At 46.6% G+C, this 20,088-nt stretch overlaps 1 protein-coding gene across 2 annotated transcripts in view; it reads left to right on the forward strand.

The window, feature by feature from the left end:
- Myo16 (myosin XVI) overlaps window positions 1–20,088 on the forward strand; it is a 418,849-nt gene that overhangs the window by 196,894 nt on the left and 201,867 nt on the right. For both annotated transcript variants that reach the window (XM_075986134.1, XM_075986133.1), the window contains exons 14-16: window positions 324–429; window positions 5,316–5,433; window positions 11,426–11,573. In XM_075986134.1, the coding sequence (XP_075842249.1) occupies window positions 324–429; window positions 5,316–5,433; window positions 11,426–11,573 (372 nt within the window). The remainder of the gene's footprint in view (window positions 1–323; window positions 430–5,315; window positions 5,434–11,425; window positions 11,574–20,088) is intronic.

Here is a 20,088-nt window from a genome sequence, read left to right on the forward strand (position 1 = left end):
AGTCCAATTATTAAAATTTCAGCATTTTTTTCTAGAAATTTTTCTTTAATTAATCAATTAGAAAGTGGCTTGCCCTCCAGCCACTGGAAGACAGGTGTCAGGTGGTCCTCTGGGAATATGACATCCAAACACCATTGTGAGCAAGACAGTGCACATCCTAACTTGGGTGGAACTTACCAGACTGAAGAGTAAAGCTATCCCATCGACTCCCTGAAAGTGTATGCTACCCTCCTACCGTCTCTGGGTCTGAGAATTCCCTCTGGCTCTTTCTTCTTCTCCATCTTCTTAGCCAGTGACCTTGTCTTTCCCTTGTTTTCCCACAGTGGAGAAAGAGGGTCAGGGAAGACCCAGGCCAGCAAGCAGATCATGAGGCACCTGATGGGCAGGGCCAGCTCCACCCGCACCATGTTTGACTCCAGATTCAAGCATGTAAGTGCCCTCTGGGTTGGTGAATACATGAGTGAGTAGATTGCGTCAAGACCAATGTCACATGCAAATACAAGGACACATCGTCACGGTCAAAAAAACAATTACAATTATACATAAATTATATCTACATAATTATACATTATATATACATAAATACATGTCTACAATTATAGATGAAAAGAAAAGATCTTTGTGTGTTTGCATAGAAAGTCCCAGGCTCATGCTTCTGCAGGGGATTGCTGAGACGCACTGCTGGGGGAATGCTGCAGTAAAGCTCCGACATTATTAAAAGAAGTGGCCACAGTAAACATGAATGGTTCAAATCTATAGCTGTTTATTAAGCTTGGACCCTCTTCAGTACATGTCAGTCCACGCCACAATTCCAGGGGAGCAGGTGGAGTGAGTTTGGGAAACCTAGTCTTTAGTTAAATATGCTAATAAGCCACCGCTGATGCTCCCGAGTGAGAACATGAATAAATCAACGTGGTTATAAGATAAATGCAGGTTAACTAATGGAAATAGCAGAATCCACTAACTTAATTGAAATGACAGGGGACAATAGTCTCCCCCTCTAAATTACAGGCTGAAATAATCATCTGTTAAAAGGATTGTTGGTGCGAGAACAGGCACTGTAATTTCTAAAGTGCATTCTGATCACTTTATGTAAATTGATTTTGCTGTTTAGTGTAAGTGACTGCTTTCTGGTTCCTGGGAGTAAGTTAGGTGTCCCTCCATCCAATCTGCGGCTACTGGGGAAGTCAGAACCATCAGTTCCATGCAGTTTTCAAGTGGCATGCCTTCTCATTCATCCGTGTGTTTTCATCATTCCTCATGACATGTTTTAATTCTGTATTAATTGTGGGATTCCCCACTCTAAATATCATCCACATGAATATCATTAAGTCCACGAGGTTCTGTGCACAAGCGGCAAAGCACCTTGGGGAATAAATGGATTTATCCAAGTGTCGAAAGAGTTTGTGAACTGAACGGAAAGTTGTGTAATGAGAGAGGGGCCCCATGTGGAAGAAAGATTTGGTTAGCCTAGAGCACCCTGGATCCACAGAGCTACTTAGCAGCGAGGTTGAATGTGAGAGCCCGAGAAGGTGAGAGGATGCTCTCAGGTGACTGGGGAAGGACCAGGACCCGAGAGCTGCTCTGAGCCTTCAGTGGGGAACCTATCTCAGGCAGACACACAGAGTGCTGCGCCTGGGTCTAGTGCATCCCCAGAGATGGTGCTTTCTTCCCTTCAGTCTGGGAGCCGCTAAGCTCCACCAACAATGTTTTGTCTCTAACCCCTCTATCTGCATCTGGAAGATCAGAAGCAGTGCCTTTCCATGTCCTTGGATTTATTGGAACAGAAAAGCCATGTTTTTGAGAGAATTGCCTGGGACTTCTTGCCCATTCCATCTTAAATGAGTTTTAGGTTCATTCAATTCTGTCGCAATCATTTAAATAAGCCTTTACTGAAAAGTCCCTTTCAGAGGGGAATGACAGGCTCAGTATGATTGATGGATGTGAGGCTGTTCATTAAGGAGTCCACAGACCCTTATTTCTAGCACATACAATACAGTAAGCTACTTTCATAGCTACCGAAATTGATACCACTTTATAAATGGAAAACAATCAGGCCAATACAATTTTAATCAGTAAAAATCAAGGGTGCACATAGGTACTTCTTTCCTGTATATTTTTGTTTAAAATTTTATGGCTATGTGCTAACCTCATAATTTTGTTTCAAAGTCAAGGGAGACAGTGGGATAATAGTCTATTTTTCTCAGCCTTTCTCTTCATACAGTTATTTAGCGCCACCTGTTGGTTGACTAGCTAATACAGTCGCGCTTGGCATTGTCATCTGGAAGTATGCAGCCCTGTGTGCATTGAACAAGTCTGTTAAGAATTTATAATTCTCCGATCTTAACTGGCTTCAGCCTTATGTTAATGTCACACCTCACGTGTCTTTATTGATGAGGTTAACAGTATGAAACTGGGGTTAAACATATGTCCCTGCAGCCGGGTACCCAGGTTCAAATCCCAGTCAGGACATTTGGAGTCTATGGGCCTTGCAGCTGGTGTTTCTATGTCACGGATGGTAAAGTGGAGACTCTGATGATGAAGGATGAAAACCATCACATGTATTCATACATGCACCTGGCGTTGGAATGTGGGTAGCCTACAGTTACTAAGGAAATGAAAATCACGATTAGCCGTGTGTGCGCTCTGCGGTGGGTACAAAGCTGAGTGCCTTACACACACGGCACTGCCACGCACAGAGAAGTAACCCCTGTGTTAAAGGATAATGAGAATGGGGTTGAAGGAACTTGGAGCGTGTCATTTACAAACCCTAGATGGGGAGGCAGCTACATGGGGAAACATGTAGTCTTTGCCCCACACTTCCTGTCTGGGAGCACATTCTCCACTATTTACAATACCCTTTCTTGTAGAATGATATAACCATCACTTGATTGTCAAATACAGCACAGAAGTGCACCAAAGCTAAAATATTTTTAAACTCATCCTTTCATGACTTTTTAAATAATTATTTTATAGTACATTTGTGCAACAAGAAGAAATGACAGAATTAATTTTAACATATGCATAGCTATCTATTCAATGTAAATTTTAAAGAAAAAGAGTAGACCGTCGTGTTGTCTTATTGACTGTGTCCTTTGCCCTACAGAAGCTTTTCCGCTTCAGAAGGTGCCATTTATTAATTGTTTCTCTCAGTGTCAGTGTCCCTGGTGTCATATTCAGGAAGTGGTCTCCTGTGCCAATACGTTCAAGGCTGCTTCCCACTTTCTCTTCTATCAGCTTCAGTGAAACTGGGTTTATATTGAGGTCTTTGATCCACTTTGTCCTGGCAATAGTGGAGACGGTGCCTGAATTGATTAGTGACTACCCTAACTGTCATCATAGAACCTACAACCATAACTGTTGGGAGCAAATGCAGTGACCCACAGCTAAGCACTGGGCTGAGCTCCTGGAGTTCAGCTGAAGAGAGGGAGGAAGGATCATATGAGCAAGGGGTAGGGAGGAGGTCAAGATCATGATGGGAAACCCACAGAGACAGCTGACCTGAGCTAGTGGGAGCTCACAGACTGTGGACTGACAGCTGGGGAACCCAGAGGCCTGAATTAGGCCCTCTGAATGTGGGTGACAGTTATGTGGCTTGATCTGTTGGAGAACCCCTGGCAATTGGACCAGAACTTATTCGGGGTGCATGAACTGGCTTTTAGGGGCCCATTCCTATGGTTGGATACCTTGTTCAGCCTTGATTTAGGGGTGAGGGGTTTGGTCCTGTCTCAACTTGGTCCGCCATACTTTGTTGACTCCCCGAGGGAGGTCTTATCCCCTCTGAGGAGTGGATGTGGGGTGGAATGCGAGGGAAGGTGGGAGGAGGGGAGAAGGGAAGGGATGGGGAACTGGGGCTGGTATGTAAAATGAAAAAAATTAAGAAAAATAAGAGTATACTGATCACTATTTAGGGGGTTCTGTCACACCTGTTAATAATTTACTTTGAGTTTTATTAATTTTCAAGCCCAAATCATAGAGTTTTGTAAAGGTTTAATGTGTCTTCAGAAATCCAAGCCTCAGAACCAGATGGCTAAAACACATTTCATTATCATGTTTAGCATTTTTGATTTGTAATTGGGATCAAAGTGTTGCTTTATAATAGTTAATCATGTAGAATGCTTCACAAATTGGTAAGTGCCTGAGTGTAATGAACTCAAAACATTTGTTAAAAATTTATAATAATGATCTCAGAAATGATGCCCTTAATCAAAGGGTCTAGGATGAGGGCTGAGCAAATCAGGAGAGGGTGGCCTTTTGCCATCTGGTGGTTGAGTTGGAAGCTGTTTTTCACATATTTGTAGAATGTCTTGAAAGAGAAATAACTTGCCAGATTTCCGTGCATTTTGGAGACTTGTTTGGTCACCATCTTTATTAGAGTTGCAGTCAATTGATGGATCAGGAGTGATTTTTATTGCAGGATCAATATTTGAGGAAACTTGTTTCAAGAGAATGTCAGATCCTGGTGTGCAAGCAGGGGGCATTATCCTACAGTTTTAGAACCACGGGCTTACAAACTTTGAGACAAAGCCTGGGGCAGTGAGGGGTCAGGACAGCAACTTCAACTAGATATTTAGTTCCATTTCTGTAGGAGAGGATGAGTGGCAAGGGGCACAGTCCAGCCAGAAAAGAGGTTGGCAGGCCTGCGTGTTGAAGCCTGTGCAATCGTGCCTGCAGATTAGGAACAAGGACCAATGTCACACGCATTGCTTTGAAGAAAGTTCTATCTCAGGTTTAGGTCATTTCTAATTGTTCTCTTCAAAAACACCAAGGGGCTGGGGATGTGGCTTGGCTGGTAAGAGTGGTAAGGGCCCGAGTCAGATTCCAGTACCTATGCGAAAAGCCAGGAATGGTCATCTGTGTGCTTGGAACTCCAGTGCTGTGGCCGTAGAGACGTGAGAACCATGAAGCTTCTTGGCTGCCAGTTTAGCTCCAGGCAAAGATCCTGTTGTTGGGATAAGGTGGAAAATGAGAGAGTAGAATGGCCTGCGTCATCTACATACATGTACATAGAACACCACCCCTTCCCCTGCACTGTGTGTGTGTGTGTGTGTGTGTGTGTGTGTGTGCACGCTGGCCTCAATTTACATCCAGGCAAGGAAAGTATATGATACCTATCATCGCTGGCCACAGTCTGGCGGATCATGTGTATTCATCATTTGCCTTTGAGGAAAAGAAGAACCTTAAAAGTTCAGCATGTGTTCTGTGGAAAGCACAGAACCATCCAGATCACAGAACACTCCCAACATCTTTGCTGTGACTCTCCAATTTTATTATTTTTAAGGAGTCGTCCGACCAAATTCTCTCTTGTGCTGCAGGCCATGTGCATCCTAGAAGCCTTCGGCCATGCAAAGACCACTCTCAACAATGTGTCCAGTTGCCTCATACAATACTGGGAAGTGCAGTTCTGTGAGAGGAGGAAGCATGCAACTGGAGGTAAGTTTGCCCTCCGCCAGCAGAGGGTCCCCGTGCCCAGAGAGATGAAGGTGGGGTGGGGGGAATTCTCCCACAGAGATGCAAAGACTCAAACAAATCATAGCCATATGCAGCTCCCTCACACAGCACACAGTGGGATCTGCTTAAATCACACGTGAGCGTTTTAAATGATTGAATTAAAACCCATCCAAACAGTAAAATAATCACCAAACTAAACTGGAACAGAAAGACCTGACTTTATATTAAATTTAAATGTTAGCTGTGTATTTTTCTGGAAACTCAGTTACAATTCAAGTTTTCACTGACCTGGTCCTGGCCCTAGTAGTGAAATGTCCTGGTGAGACATTTCCTGAGGCCAGAAGCCAAAGTGGGAAAGACTGTGACTCTGCGCTTTGCCACATGGATATACAGACATGGACGAAGACTGTGGTCCGATCGATCTGGTAGTCTGTCAGCAGCGTTGAGTCCCAGGGCACTGGCCACCTGCTTGTCTGGCTCCTACTGAGTCAGTGCAGCACCCGCCTACCCCACCCTGATGCCAATGCTAAGCCTGAGCATCACAAGCCCCTAGTCTACACATGGCCAAGGAGAGACCCCTCATCCAGGCTCTGTGGCTCTCTATCCAAATCCTCTTCAGCACAGGGATGTGCTAACTGCTCCCTAGAGGTGCAGGCCATTGTCCACATTCCTCCCCTTTCTTTTGGAGAGACTTAATGGGTCCTCTCCTCAGGAATGTCCAGGTAGAAAATTGTCAACTGAGAGAAGCAGCAGAGGGTGGGTGAGGACGCTGCTGTACGACCCAGGGGGCCTGAGTTTGAGTCCTCAGAAATCAGGTAAAGCCAGTAACGCGTCGGTAAGGCCACTGCTCCTGTAGGGAGACGAGAGGTGGGGACAGGAGTCCCCTATAAGCTCATGGGCCAGCTAGTTTGTGTATGCAGCAACAAACTATGAAGAGGCCATGTCTCACACGAGGTGAGGGCTGATACCCAAGATGGTCCTCTTACTTCCACATGTATTACACAACACAAACTCACAAGGGCATGCACACACACACACACACACACACACACACACACACACACTTTATAAAAAAGGAAGTTTCCATTACACTACCAAGAGAGCTCATTCACTCAAGTTGAGCTGCTATGAAAGCATCTGACTTGTAAAATATTCACTAAAATAGCTAATGAGATTATACTAAGACTATTATATCCAAACCAGGTCAAGTCAATGAAGATTAGGTGGCGTTTTTATGCTTTAAAGTCGGCCGTATTTGCCTAAGTTATCAGCATGTGTAAAGCTCCCATTGTATTGGCCATGGAGAATTATCATATTAATGTACGGGCTGAGATATGCTTTCTCCTATGATTGTTATTAGTGGTTTTTAAAAAATTTGTCACCAGTTATTTTGCCAGAACATAACCACAAATTGCAACATTAAAAAAAAAAACCAATCAGGCTAAGTTTTATGAACCACCAGCTATACATAAATAGATACTTTTCATTTTGTATAAATTTATTAACAAACAGCATCTTGGTCTGGCTCTCTCCTCAGTATTTTCTCCAGCTGACTTCCTATTTAACAAAGCCAGCATTCCTGGTTCTTCAGCGTAGGAACCACCGCCCTTCAGGACTCAGGGGCTTCTGAAGTGTCTCTCACCCCACGGAAGTGTCAGAAGCCAGTGTGTAAAAATAAGGAAAGGTTTGCCAAGAAAGGTTCCACTTAGCCAGAAAGGCCCTGGGTTTGAGACCACTGCCTCCACTCTAGCATTTACGCCTCTTGTCCAAGAAAGCAGAGGTTCACGGTGTGTCGCACCAGTGTGCCTGTGGGGCCGAGGGAGAAACTGTGGTACTCGCTTGCCCTCAGTTCCTTCTTAGACTCTAGTGAATAAAATCATGAGATTGTCAGTCACTCTAGAGCAAATGCTAGTTTCTTCCTTAACTGAAAATAGATTTCTTTTTTCTCACCTAATATATCCTGAATACAGTTCCCCTTCCTCTACTCCTCCCAGTTCCTTCCCATCTCCCCTCCAGATTAACTCATTTTCTCTCTCTCAATGGAAAACCAACAGGCTTCTAAGAAATCTAATATTATAATATATAAAATAAAAACTGATACATTAGAATTGGTCAAAACAAATGAGCCCAAGAAATGGCACACGAGTCACATGCCCAGGAATCTAATAAAAACACTAAAATGGAAGCCGTAAATACAGAGAGGACCCAGTTCAGACCTGTGGATGCTCTTCAGTCTCTGTTAGTTCGTAGGAGCTTTGCTTAGCTGATTCAGAGGGCCTTGCTTTATTGGCGTCCTCCATCCCCTCTGGCTCTTACGTTCTCTTCTGCCTCCTCTTCCACAGGATTCCCTAAGCCCTGAGGGGGGACTTGAAGGAGAGATACTGGTTAGGGCATCCTATTCCGAGGTCTCTCGCGCTCTACATAGTGGCTGGTAGTGCGTCTCTATGGTTGCTCCCAGCTGCTGCGCAGAAGTAGTGTTCCCTTTGTGCTTTCAAAGGAGCCTCTGGGAAAGCCTTGGGGTGACCTGGCTCTCAACAGAACATCCTTCCAAACACTGATGGAAGGGCTATGGGAAGGTGGTCCCAGGAAACAGCACCTCTCCGTCTTCTGCAAGCACACTGGTGTAGTGGCAGTGTCTTTGGGAGCTGTGGCTTCTCATGAAACTTACTAGTGAAGGCTGGTGGGCACCAAGCATCTGTATGCTTGTGTTTGCTGCACCTGGTGAGACTACAACACAAAGTCAGACATCAGCAGGGTCAAAAGCCGATGTGCACACGGTTCTCAGGCCTGAGATCCCCGGAAGTGAGCCAGGTTGATAGAGCCGCCCCAGCCTAGCATGAAGCCCGCTCTCCTTTCCAGTACTTCAGCTGCAGACAAGCCGTCTGCTTTACATACTCTTCCTCTTCTGTGTTGTGGTGGGGATCATCTCTGCACACTCTCAGACTTCCAGGAGCAGAGACATGTCAACACAGTTCTGTTTTCTTCCACTTTCATGTCTATATGAAAACTACCCCTTCCCAGATCTAGATGCGGGGTTGCTATGTACAGAACGGCCTGCATCATACCGACTGTCTGCCATGAGACGGTTCGCAAATTGGGCAAGGGGCTGGAGATTGAAACACACACACACACACACACAGAGGGGAGGGGTCAAGAATGCCAACTTTACTGTGTTCTAGGGCAGCTTATATAGTGTCTTCCCTGACAAATGACCACACCCTAGCTCTCGGGATCCTTCAGCTGCAAGCCCACCAGAAACCCTTCCCCTGCCATCAAGGAGGTCTTGTGCTCAGAGCAGCTGCAAGCATAGGAAAACAAGTTGTTTACTCCGGCAGGCACAGGGTCATAGAAAATTCAGGGTCTGTGTGTCTGCGGTCCCCAACAGATATAGACTGGCGTGGGATGGGAAAGTATTTGACTCTTAGCTTTTTCTGTGGACTAAAAAAATCATGGCTCAACTTGAGTTGAAACTACAGTCTACTCACAGTGGGAAATGCTCTCCAGTGGATGTACCATGGCTGTGGCCTTCTTGGGTAATGTAAACATTAAGAGTTTAAAAAAAAAAAAACGAGAGAGAACACATGTGAAGGGCTGCTCCTAGCACCTCGCTTTCGAATCCTGATTTTTGAATGAATGAGAGAGGTGGATGAGAGACGAAACATTATCACCATATCACCAGCTTCCTTTGCATCACGTACCCCATCGGACATGTTCTTCATAGAATGGTGTCACTGATCCTATCTCATGTCAAGAGCTGGAAGCAGTCTGGGCTTTGGAGATAAGGAAGATGGGTTTTAAAGAACAAAAGCCTCCAACAGCACTTTGAACAGGTCACACACAAAAGGCACCTTGTGTCTGAAATGTGATAGATATATTAGTGGTACCTTTGGGAACTCCAGAGGGATCTGAGACATTCTGCTTTTTCTTCCTCATCTTAAAGATGGACAAAATTACAGTTAAAAGGGGTGTGCAGAGTGGCCATACCAGGTTCAGAAACAAGAATCCCTGGGATTGCATCCCCAAAACCCTCCTCCTCTTACATCGCTGTCCATGATGGCTCATGGGTAGATGGTCTCCCATCCCAACACAAGCCAGATCAGGGGGTGAAATAAGAAGAAAGGCGCGTGCGACAGTCTGCATAGTCTGTGCTGAGTGGCCGCTCGAGGCGGGAGATGACAAGATTTTCTTTGAAGGCGGTCCTAACTTGTAGTCTGAAGGAGAGTGACTCATTCCATATACTTCCTTTAATATGGCTTTGTGAAATTCTACAGTTACCTGTGGCATTGGGTACAAACAAAAACAACATGCATCCATGGAGTAAAACTTCTTGAGAGAGAGATTTATATGTAGATGTCTAGAGACGTGGCCGGAATCATTGGTTGGCATGGAGTAGCAGTGGAGTGTGACACCTGCTTTTCTGACCGAGACTGTTCCCAATTTAAAAACTGCTCCAGTGTTGAGATCGGGGTGGCAGCTGAGGGGAGTCCATTGGGGGCCGCAGTAAGTGCTGGAACCTGTCATTCTGGAGCCCCATGCCTCCCTGACCTCAGCGTTGCACCCCAGACACCGCAGCATCTTCTCTGTTTGAGATGGTGTCAGCCCATGCTTGAGTTTGCCTGTAGCTTCCCTTCAAAGCGACATGTTCTTCCAATTGTGTGGATCAGAACCCGTTAACCCCGAGCAATTTTATCCACTGCTGGAGATATGCTAACTAGCGTGATAAATAATTACTCTGCTCAGGAATTCAGATGAGGGATTTTCCTGGCACTCGTGACTTGGCGCTCGATCAGTACTGAACACTGCTTCGACTGAAGCTGGTGTCTTTGTTGGTGGAAGTGTGTCTGCATCAGCCCAGGCCAAGGCCAGAGGCTCCAGATCTCTCAGCCTTCGCTTCTCACCTGTCATCTGGCACAGAAGACAGTGAACGAGGCCAGGGTGGAGCTCCACTATACACCTGTGCAGTCAGGGGCACTTACTCTCCTGGGGGGTAACTTACATCAGACTTTTAAGGCAAAACATTTGTCACATTTTTTGTTTAAAAAAATGAATAAAAATGATAAGATCTCAACTTCAAATTTTTCTCTGCTTAAATCCTTGAAGATATGCATACATGTGTGTACACACACACACACACACACACACACACACAACCTACTGAGGGTATGATGGCTATTCTTGGTTATCAACTTGACTACAGCTAGGATTAACACATAAATGGCTGGGTATACTTGTGAGGAATTTTTCTTATGTAAATCATTTGAGGTGGGAAGACCCACCTTTAATCTGGGTCACACCTTCTGCTGGCAGCCCTTATAAAGGACATGGGAGGAGGAAGCTCACATTATGCCTGTTTGCTATTGCTAGCAAGTTCATTCAATCATTGGCTTTAGAGCCTACTCTTTGGGATTCTGCTGTATCTGGAAAAAGAGCTGAGACACCTGGCCTGCTACACTGAACAGCTACTGGATTCTTGGCCCTTCCATTGGTAGACGGCCTTTGCTGGGCTAGCAGGACCAGGCCTAAAAGTCATTCTAATAAATCCTTCATGCATGTGCATGCGTGTGCATGTGTGTGTGTGTGTGTTAGCACAAGGGTGGTTCCTCCACGCCGTGACAGGTTTCTCTAAAGGACTGTTGGACAGAGAGTCAACTCTCATATAAAATATAAACTTCACTGATGAGCACGGGCCAGTACAGGGTCCTCAGACTTTACCATATACATCTCATAGCAGCTGTTAACAGGGACAGAGCTGACTGTGGCAGCAGGGGTTGGGGACTCTGAGCTCTTGGCACCTTGGGATTTAGCATCTCTGGAGACCTAAGATGCTGTAGAAAGCAAAGTCTCTTTGTATTGTTTTGAATGTTTGTATGGAAAAGAAGCTTTGTTGTCATGGCCTGTAATTAATTAACATGTAAATTTATGGAAATTGAACTAAAATGCCATTTAACAGAATCCCTTCTCTTCTCCTAACCAGCCAGGATTTCCACATATATGCTGGAGAAGTCCAGACTTGTGTCGCAGCCTCCTGGTCAGGGCAGCTTTCTGATTTTCTCCTGGCTGATGGACGGGTTATCCACTGAAGAAAAATGCGGGCTTCACCTTGGTAACTTCTGTGCACACCGGTGAGTGGTCAAGGATTTTCCCACGTTTTTCCTGAAATTTTTGAGCACATCCTTGGTGTTCTTAACTCGCCTTCGTATGTTTTTCGGAGGTGGAAGGGGGGCTAAAGGGAGACAGCGGACTACTGTTAGGGCCACGCTGTCTAGATAGCCGGGCTCTGATGGTGTGCTGAGTGCTGGGGAGGTTTCCCTTGCTGGCATGAACTTTTATTTTCTGTTGCTATGTCTCAGAGAAGAAGACAAAAACCTAGCATGTCTGTAAACATCCCAATGCATACGGCTGTTTGGGGCACATTGTCTCATCTCTCATCTTCTGAAGGGTTGGCGTGAATAACAGTGTGAACAACCAGCATTCATTCGTAGCAGATGAGATTATGTAACAAAGAGAGGGATCACACCTCTCAACCAAGGGCAGATGCTCTTCATGGAAGGCAAAAGCTTTTCTTAAAACATGGGGCCATTGATGACCATAATGAACATGTGGGGTCACCAAGATGCTCACCTGAGGAACAGTGTTCTGTGCACACCGTCCTGCCAGCCTCCAGCCTGAGCCCCACACAGCATTTGGCCGGGTTAGGGTTTGGATGAGAATTTGAAGGGATAAGGGGTGAATGCTACCCAGAACAGACACTGCTGGGACACGGAATCTACAGCTCATCCCTGCTTCATTGTGCTGAATTCTCGGGCGCAGTCTGCTGTGTGCCTGTGGAGAAGCCCGTGATGAGTGAGTGCATAGTCACCAGAGTGAAGTGACGATAAATAAATGAGATCAGGGAGCCAGGTGGTAGCTGATGACAGTTTCAGAGGGTGAATCGGGGGGATACTGCTGGACATAGTCCTAAGGAGCCCATTCAGGGACTTGGGGACAGTATCCTGGACAATTGAGAAATGTTGGGAGCTTAGAGAGGAAGGGGTGGGGTTGAGGAAAAGCAGGAAGACCAAGGCATGTGGTTAGAGTTCAGGGAGGGAGGGAGGGTGACGCTGGCTTCGTGGACAGGCCGCAGCAGAAACGTGTCTCTGTGAAGCGGGGCTGCAGTGCCCAGGCGGCTGTCTCTGTGAGGAACCCCAGCAGGATGTTCAGTGCCCTGGAACAAATCAGGTGTCTTATTAATATGCATTATGAATAGCTAATAGGTGCTCAACACCATTTTCAATAAAAAATACCCACGGCTGCTCCAGTTACATAAAGATATCAGTGGGAGGCTGTGCACGAGGGTCGCTCACCTGGAATTTATAGCATTTAACAAGAAAACACGCCATTTACCAGCTGGATAGATCTCGCGCCGATTACAGTACCTTCGAGACTTCTGTGGGTCTTGCTGAGTTTGCCATACTAGCAAAACTGGGTTTTCTGACTAGCAATATTGGCGGTGCTGGAAGAATTTTATATTCCTTTGATGTTTTAATTTGGGGTGGGGTCTAATCTCGGCTCATTCCTTGTGACAATCAGACCCCACACTGTTTGGATGTTGGTCAGTATCCAGTCAGATCTGGATTGGATCACTAACTTTCTAAATGCCGATAAACCAGACCTTTCATGTCTGGAAGCTTCCTTTAGGAGTCCACTCCTTAGCAATGGTCTATCAGAAAAGGATGTCCTGCTGGGAAGTGTCCTTACCCTGTAGTCTGCAGAACTTACTGACCTGTCTTACATTGAGCAAGGCACATCTGAATTCTCTCTCTCTCTCTCTCTCTCTCTCTCTCTCTCTCTCTCTCTCTCTCTCTCTCTCTGTCACACACACACACACACACACACACACACACACACACACACACACACGAGGTGCTGATGAAGTACACTGAGTCTTAACCACTACAGACTCTCACAGCCTGCAGCCTGCAACCTGCCCTATCTCTTCCTCCTACTCTGCAGCTCATTCCCTATGGGAAGCAACAAAAGGTACATGCATCACTTCAGGACATGCAGGACTCTTGCACATAGCATGCCTTCCGAAACTACTTCAGAGGGCGGACAGTGTCTTCAGATCCCGGCAGCAGGTGCACCTTTAACTTCAGCTGTGCTTAGGTGGTGAAGTTTCCTAAGCCCCACACAAATATGTAGAGACCCCGTGCCAGTAGTGAAATCCCCGTACACACATCTCTGCGTGCAGCCCAGGAAGGTTCCCAAGAACACAGCACGCTCACTAACTGCAGCTCCTGAGAACACAGCACACTGCAGAGCTCACTTGGGGCAGGAGAAGGCACCCATCCTTCTAGGGCATCAAAGCAGCACTTACAAGCACCTGGAAGAATTTTATATGCCTTGGATGTTTGAATTTGGGTTGAGGTCTAATCCTGGCTCCATGTGTGTTATTATTAGAAGCCACACTTGTGGAGTATCTCTATCTAGAATGCCGGCTCATGGGACTGAGGTTAGAAAGAATACATGCACCAAGAATCCCACAAGAGGGCGCACTCTCCACAGCCAGAACAGCCAACCAACAGCAAACAAAAACTTCATTCTTTTTTTGTTTACAGTTTCTTCTGTGCTTTTCTTTTCTTGGCCGCTATCTCTTATTTAAGTAGTATCTCCTCTTTTTCTTTTTGTACATACTATGTCATATCTGAGAGATAAATATAAGTTAGACTCATGCAGATTAAAATGATGAAAACTAATGAAAGCAGCTGTATGCAGTAATTGCTTGTCTTTAACTACTTTAAATTGCTCGTGGGTTTAGCCCCAGGAAAGTTAGGCTTTTAACCCTGAGGAAGAGACTTTTGACCTCCCTCCCCGCTGACTGATCACGGGGAGGATTGTGGGTTGCTTCCTAACGCTGCCAAGGCCACACTGGGAGCTGTGCTGAGGAACAATCATTTGATGGAGAAAGCAGGTGCCCCGGTCCTCACCTCCTCTGAGAGAAAGAGAGCTGAGTCACTGAGGTTTGAACTTGAGGTGGCTGCAGACACCTGTCACTGGAGAGAGAGCTGAGCAATTAACTCCCAGGAGAATGTGCTCTCTGCTGAGTGGTTATCAGGGGTGCTGAGCCGAATCTGAAGGCATTTCACGGATTTTTTTTTTTTGCGTGTGTCAGGTAAAGAAAAACTTCAGTGTCATTTAAAGGTGATGCTCCATGATCTCCTGGCTCACAAACTTCTGTTCAGTCGCAGTTTTAGGGAAGGGAAAACTGATGGTCTGTGAGACCTATGCCTGAAAGCCGCGCCATTCCCATTACAGCTTTGTGTTGTAGCTTTTTACTTAAATATTATTCTGGAGGTTGTATCAGAAGGCTTTGTGAGACACGCCACCCGCAATGTCAATGTATGGGAATTCTGAACAAGTGTCCTTGCATGTATTACGTGAACGTGTCTCACACAGTGAGATTTCTGCATAAGCTGTACATGGATGAGCACATTGCATATGGAGGCAGCGATCCCGTGCTCTTGGCTCTGCCGCCAACAGCAGATGCTGTTGAGATAATATGAGCCACCTTTGATGGAGGGCTTCCTACGGGGCGCTCTCAGTGACTGGAATCACCCTGGATGCCGAGTCAGCCAGCCAGCAGGGCGAAGCTGCTATGGGCATGCCAGGCTCCCCAGTTCTCAATTATTCGCATCAGAGTCTGCTGCATGACTCCAGGTGGTAATACTCCACACCATCTCAGGCGCTTTGTTCAACCATGGGAAGAGAATCAACTTCTTAACTCTTCTTCTCCCACCATGGCGTTTTGACAGCGGTAAACATTGTTCAGATTTGAGGGTGAACTCACATAATAAACTGGGGTCAAAGGGATCATGCAAGGGGGTCAGACATATGTCTTATTAGCAAAAATGGAATTCCTGGTGAGATTTCCGGGAAAAATCATATTTAATCAGAACTGGAGAAATGACACATGTGCTTAGCATATAAGCATACTTCCGTCTGATTTTATCATTCTTACTTAAAGCACATTTGTATAAAAATAGTGAACTCAGTGGGTTTCAACAAAACAGAGTGCTTGAAGCTGAGAGAGAAAAGTGTTGGGGGAGTAGAGAAGAAACCATACGGTCGGTTTGATCAAAACATCATATGCATGTCCACAAAGGCCAGGCTGCGGGTCTCTGAGAGAGGACTGTTGGCCTATCCTCCAGGTCCCTCCACCGCTGGCTCTATGTTACTGAAGCTGATACTTTACTAAGTGAGAAAGATAAGCCCGCTGAATCCTGTTACGCATGCGTGTTCCAGTCATGGAAAGAGAAAGTCATTCTTGGGTCAGAACATGGCTCAATACTAATCTTGCTTTCCCCATCAGTGAACTCACTGGGCTTGGCATGCATTAGCTGCGAATTTTGAGTACATGGGGATCTGTCTCAACTACTTACTCATTGCCCCCAAATCCAGAATTTCTGAAAACCAAACATTTACTTATGACTTATGTGGCGATGAAAATTTAGGCCCAGCCCCAACTTGCTCATCAGCACCCTGTAAACTGACGTGAGACCCAGGTGGCTTAGACTTTGTGGGTCTGTCTGGGAACGCTCCTGCCCTTCTACTGAGGATTAAACTCTGGGATTAGAGGATACTGCCCCAAATCTACCAGGGATAAAAACGCCACTTTAAAACCCTTTTAAAATGTGGATTCCAGAATGAGCTTTGCCTTAGCAGTGAAGCAGAGGGCTGAGGTAGCAGTGTGGTGTGGGTTCCACCAGGGTCGGGACTAGCTTTCTCACTATGCTCAAGATGCCTGTGACTTCACAGGACCCCGGCACGGCCCTGGCTGGTGGATGGAGCTCAGCAGATCCGATGTGCCTCTCAACAGGAGGCTCCTGCTTCCTCCTGTCCTCATCTCTCAATCTCTGCGCGCTCTCTCTCCTTATTTCTTAGAAGTACAGATCTATATCATTGTCTACAAATTATGGGATAACAGAGGGACACAGATAGAATGGACATTCAGTTTGCTCCATTGGTCATTGTCACTGGGTACATAGATAGAGATTTGGGCAATTGAGAAGGGCGAGGGCATGGCTGCTGGATGGCCCCACTGAAATTTCACAGGTTTGTGTTCATAGCTTGTGTGTGTATGTGTGTGTATTTGCTTTCTAGGGACAGGGTCTCTCTGTGGAGACCCACCCTCTTGCCTCTTCCTCCCAAGTGCTGGGATTAAAGCGCCACCACTGCCCTGCTTGGAGACAATATTTTTAGGAAAAGATTATAAATTAACAGTTAGAATTTTCAGATATACAGAGGGATTGGATTCCAGTACGTTCCTTCCACACTTCTGTGTGGCTGCCCCACTGTGATCCTATGCAGGGATAGGCCCAGGACTGAATCTAGGGTCAGAGCTCTGAATGTCCCTATCAAGCTGATGAATGACAATACTTGAGTTACTAAAGTCCAAGTGTATCTTTTGATGACAATCAACGTGGAGAAGCTGTTGAGAGGAAGTGGAAAGGCCGGCGCCCACAGGGGGCTGGGTCAGAACCCCCAGCAAGTCCCTCTGGACCTGCTGCTGGTCCCTGGTCCATTCCCATCAGGCCACACGAGCAATATCGCATTCAGCAGAATAGCAACAACAAAATGAAAGTAGATAGGAATTACACACTTATGTAAGAATGTCTGCTCACATTCCCTGGGGTCAAACTTTGTCTGAGGGGTTTAAAATATATTGTCTTCCTGTGTCAGCCAGTGTAGAGAAAAAAAAATGAAGATTTTCCTTAAGTCTGATTTGTTTAATTGCAATGAGGAGGAGTTTGTCAGCTCAGCTGGAAGCGGGGAGGGGGTCTTAGTACTTTGTGTTTTAGAGGATCCCTCGGGCTCACACAGAACATGTGCGTCATAGGCTTGGGTTCTATAGCGTCCTGGGACCAGGTTGGTGTGTTTACACGTGTGCATGTAAAACTAAAGTCACCTACTTCAAAGTCAGCAGCTACAGCTTTCGCCTTGTCAGTCTGTGGCTGGACCTGGGGTCTTGAGACTGAAATTAACAAACCCACTGTGGTTCAGATTGCGTTGGCATAGGCTCAGCACACATCTATTCCAGATGTATCCGGCAGGAGGCCAGCTCTCCTAAGCTGCAGACAAATGCCACTCGGCATGCTTGGTGGCACACAGGGAGTGTGAGAACTTACAAACACTCACCCACCAGAAGCACAGAACTCTGAGTGTTACTTTTCTGTCACATTCAGTGCGGTGCCTCCATGACCTAAGGCAACAATGTAACTATGCCTAAGAACTGAAAGAGGAGGATGGAGCCAGGCAAAATCCCTACAGAGAGGATGGAAAGGGTTATGAAGTCCCATCCCTAACTGAGGAGCTACTGGCAGCTGGTGGCCGCTGGAGGAGGGAGGGTCAGTTTTGTTCAAGGATACAATCCATGAGAGGCTACCTATGTTCCAGGGGGTGTTCCTATCCTTGCGCATATACAAACATAGTGATAAAACACCACCACCAAAGTATCTTCTAGAAGGGTTTATTTCAGCTTGTGATTCCTGAGGGATAAGAGTCCCTCGCCATCATGACTTGGGAGCATGGCAATAGGCAGGCACGGTGGCTGCGAACCAGCAAAGCAAGCTGAGGGTCCCTGTCTTAAACTACAAGCCCAGAAAAGAGAGCACTCTTTGAGAAACCTCAGCTCCGGCCCCAACTGTGCGCTGAAACAGCACCTGGGGACCAAGTGCTCAAGTGCCCAAGACTGTGGGGACATGTCACTCAGCCACCACAGTGAACTCAGTGGGCTCTAAACACATAGAACTCATAAAATCGGAAGAGAAAAGTTGTGGAGGCAGCAGGGAGGAATTGTGTGTATGTGGGGGGGAGGGAATGATTCTCATCAACACAGGAAGATGGCCAGGTTTTGTGGCTCTGAGGGAGGCCCCTCCAGCTACTGACCTGTGGCAGCTTTAGTGGGGGTGGATTTTGTTCAGATCAATGGTTTGCTAAGAAGGTAAACCCACTCAGTCCTAGAAAACTGCCTTCCAATTGTGACAGCCACGCTTGGAAGCAGCACCAGGCATGAGGACCACTCATACAGAAGGTGACGCCTGCAACAGTGGAGACAAATATTACCTTAGTGCCCTGGTCGGCCTGCCCCTCTCAGAAAACCCACCTTTGCCAACCTTAGTGCCCTGGTGGGAATGCCCCATTCAGAGAAGCAGGGCGGCTCGGGAACACAGTGAAGAGATTAAAGTGGAACATAGACCTCAGGAAGCTATAAAGACATCGGAATCTGCAGGGAGACAGCTGGCTAGGTGACAGCAGTGGCTGGCAGTCGAGCTGCTAGGAAAAGACCTCTGCAGAGTTGCAGGTAGTGGGTGGATAGTGCAAGGCCCTGGGGTCTCCTTGGCTGGGTGGTGCTACCCCACAGTGAGGCTGGCAGGTGAGAGGAACCTGAACCCACAGTCCACACAGGCCTCCCTGCCTCTGCAAGCCTCCCTCCTGTGTCTCTCCAAATATGCCAGGCACCTTGGCCGAGGTGCGGTGCCCACAGCCTTTCCTGTATGCTTTCCCTCAGGGCTGGCAATTGCGGGATTCAGGTGGAGCATTTTGCCATACCTGCTCTTTTCAGTCTCGCTGTTGCTTCTGTTAAACTCATCAGTGGGCGTCCATGTGCATGACTGTGTGTTTACATAATCTGCTCTCTGCAAGATCTCCCCCAGCCGGTAGGTTGTCCGGGCTGCGGGACCTAAGTAGATAACTGTCACACAGGCATGGGTGTCATCTGTCAAATGTTTACCTGGTTGTGACAGTGGCTTTTCTTTGGCTATTGAGATTTCCAGGCCACAGGAAGCTCACGGAGTCTCACAGGCTATCACAAGCCTCTGCACTCACCCCCACGGTTTGGGATTTATTTTAATGCAATCAATAATCGTATTGTTTACACAGGGCATTGGCTCGGGTAGGAGGTGTGCCTGTTCCAACTGGGCCAGAGGTTTACCACACTCAAGATGTGCAGAGGGTCCTGGGGAGTTCTGATGGGTTTTATGTAAAAATAAAGAAGCGATCTCATTGGTGTATATATTTCCTTCTCATTTTAATCAATGATTAAATTCATACCAAAGAGATGATTTATGATAAAATGCTTGTTTTGTATACTTGCTTGTATACCTCTGTAAATACTCAGGGTTGCACCAAAGGTTCCTGGCTGAGGGGGTAATGAATAAAAAGGATAAGAAGCCCCACTCTGGAGACTCATGGGTTCACGTAGCCACACAGAAGAACAAGCGTGGCAGTTCCTAAAGCTGTCCTCAGACAGGACTGAGTGGTGCCTTCTGCACGGTATGGTCTCTTCCTGCGAGGGTTTTTTTCCACGCTGAAGGATAAAGCCTACATTGTGTAGTCACCCTGGGGAGTCGGGGCTCCCTCTGCAGAGCAGCCTCCGTCTGGAGCAGCGTCCTCATCGCCCTCTCTTGTAAACTGTACACCCGTGGGACTCAGTTTCCAAGTTGCCAGGATAGCAAAGCTCGAAGCCAGTGCTTTAGGCATTTGGGACTCTCTAAATAGAGGTGCCCGTTGGCATCTCTGTCTGTCCCTCTTCAAGCTGGTCCCCCGCTGGCCAGCCATAGCAGCCATGTAATAGCTGCCCCTCACCTTTTAACTCTCTAG

The sequence above is a fragment of the Microtus pennsylvanicus genome, chromosome 9, assembly GCF_037038515.1.
Source record: "Microtus pennsylvanicus isolate mMicPen1 chromosome 9, mMicPen1.hap1, whole genome shotgun sequence".
NCBI lineage: Eukaryota > Metazoa > Chordata > Mammalia > Rodentia > Cricetidae > Microtus > Microtus pennsylvanicus.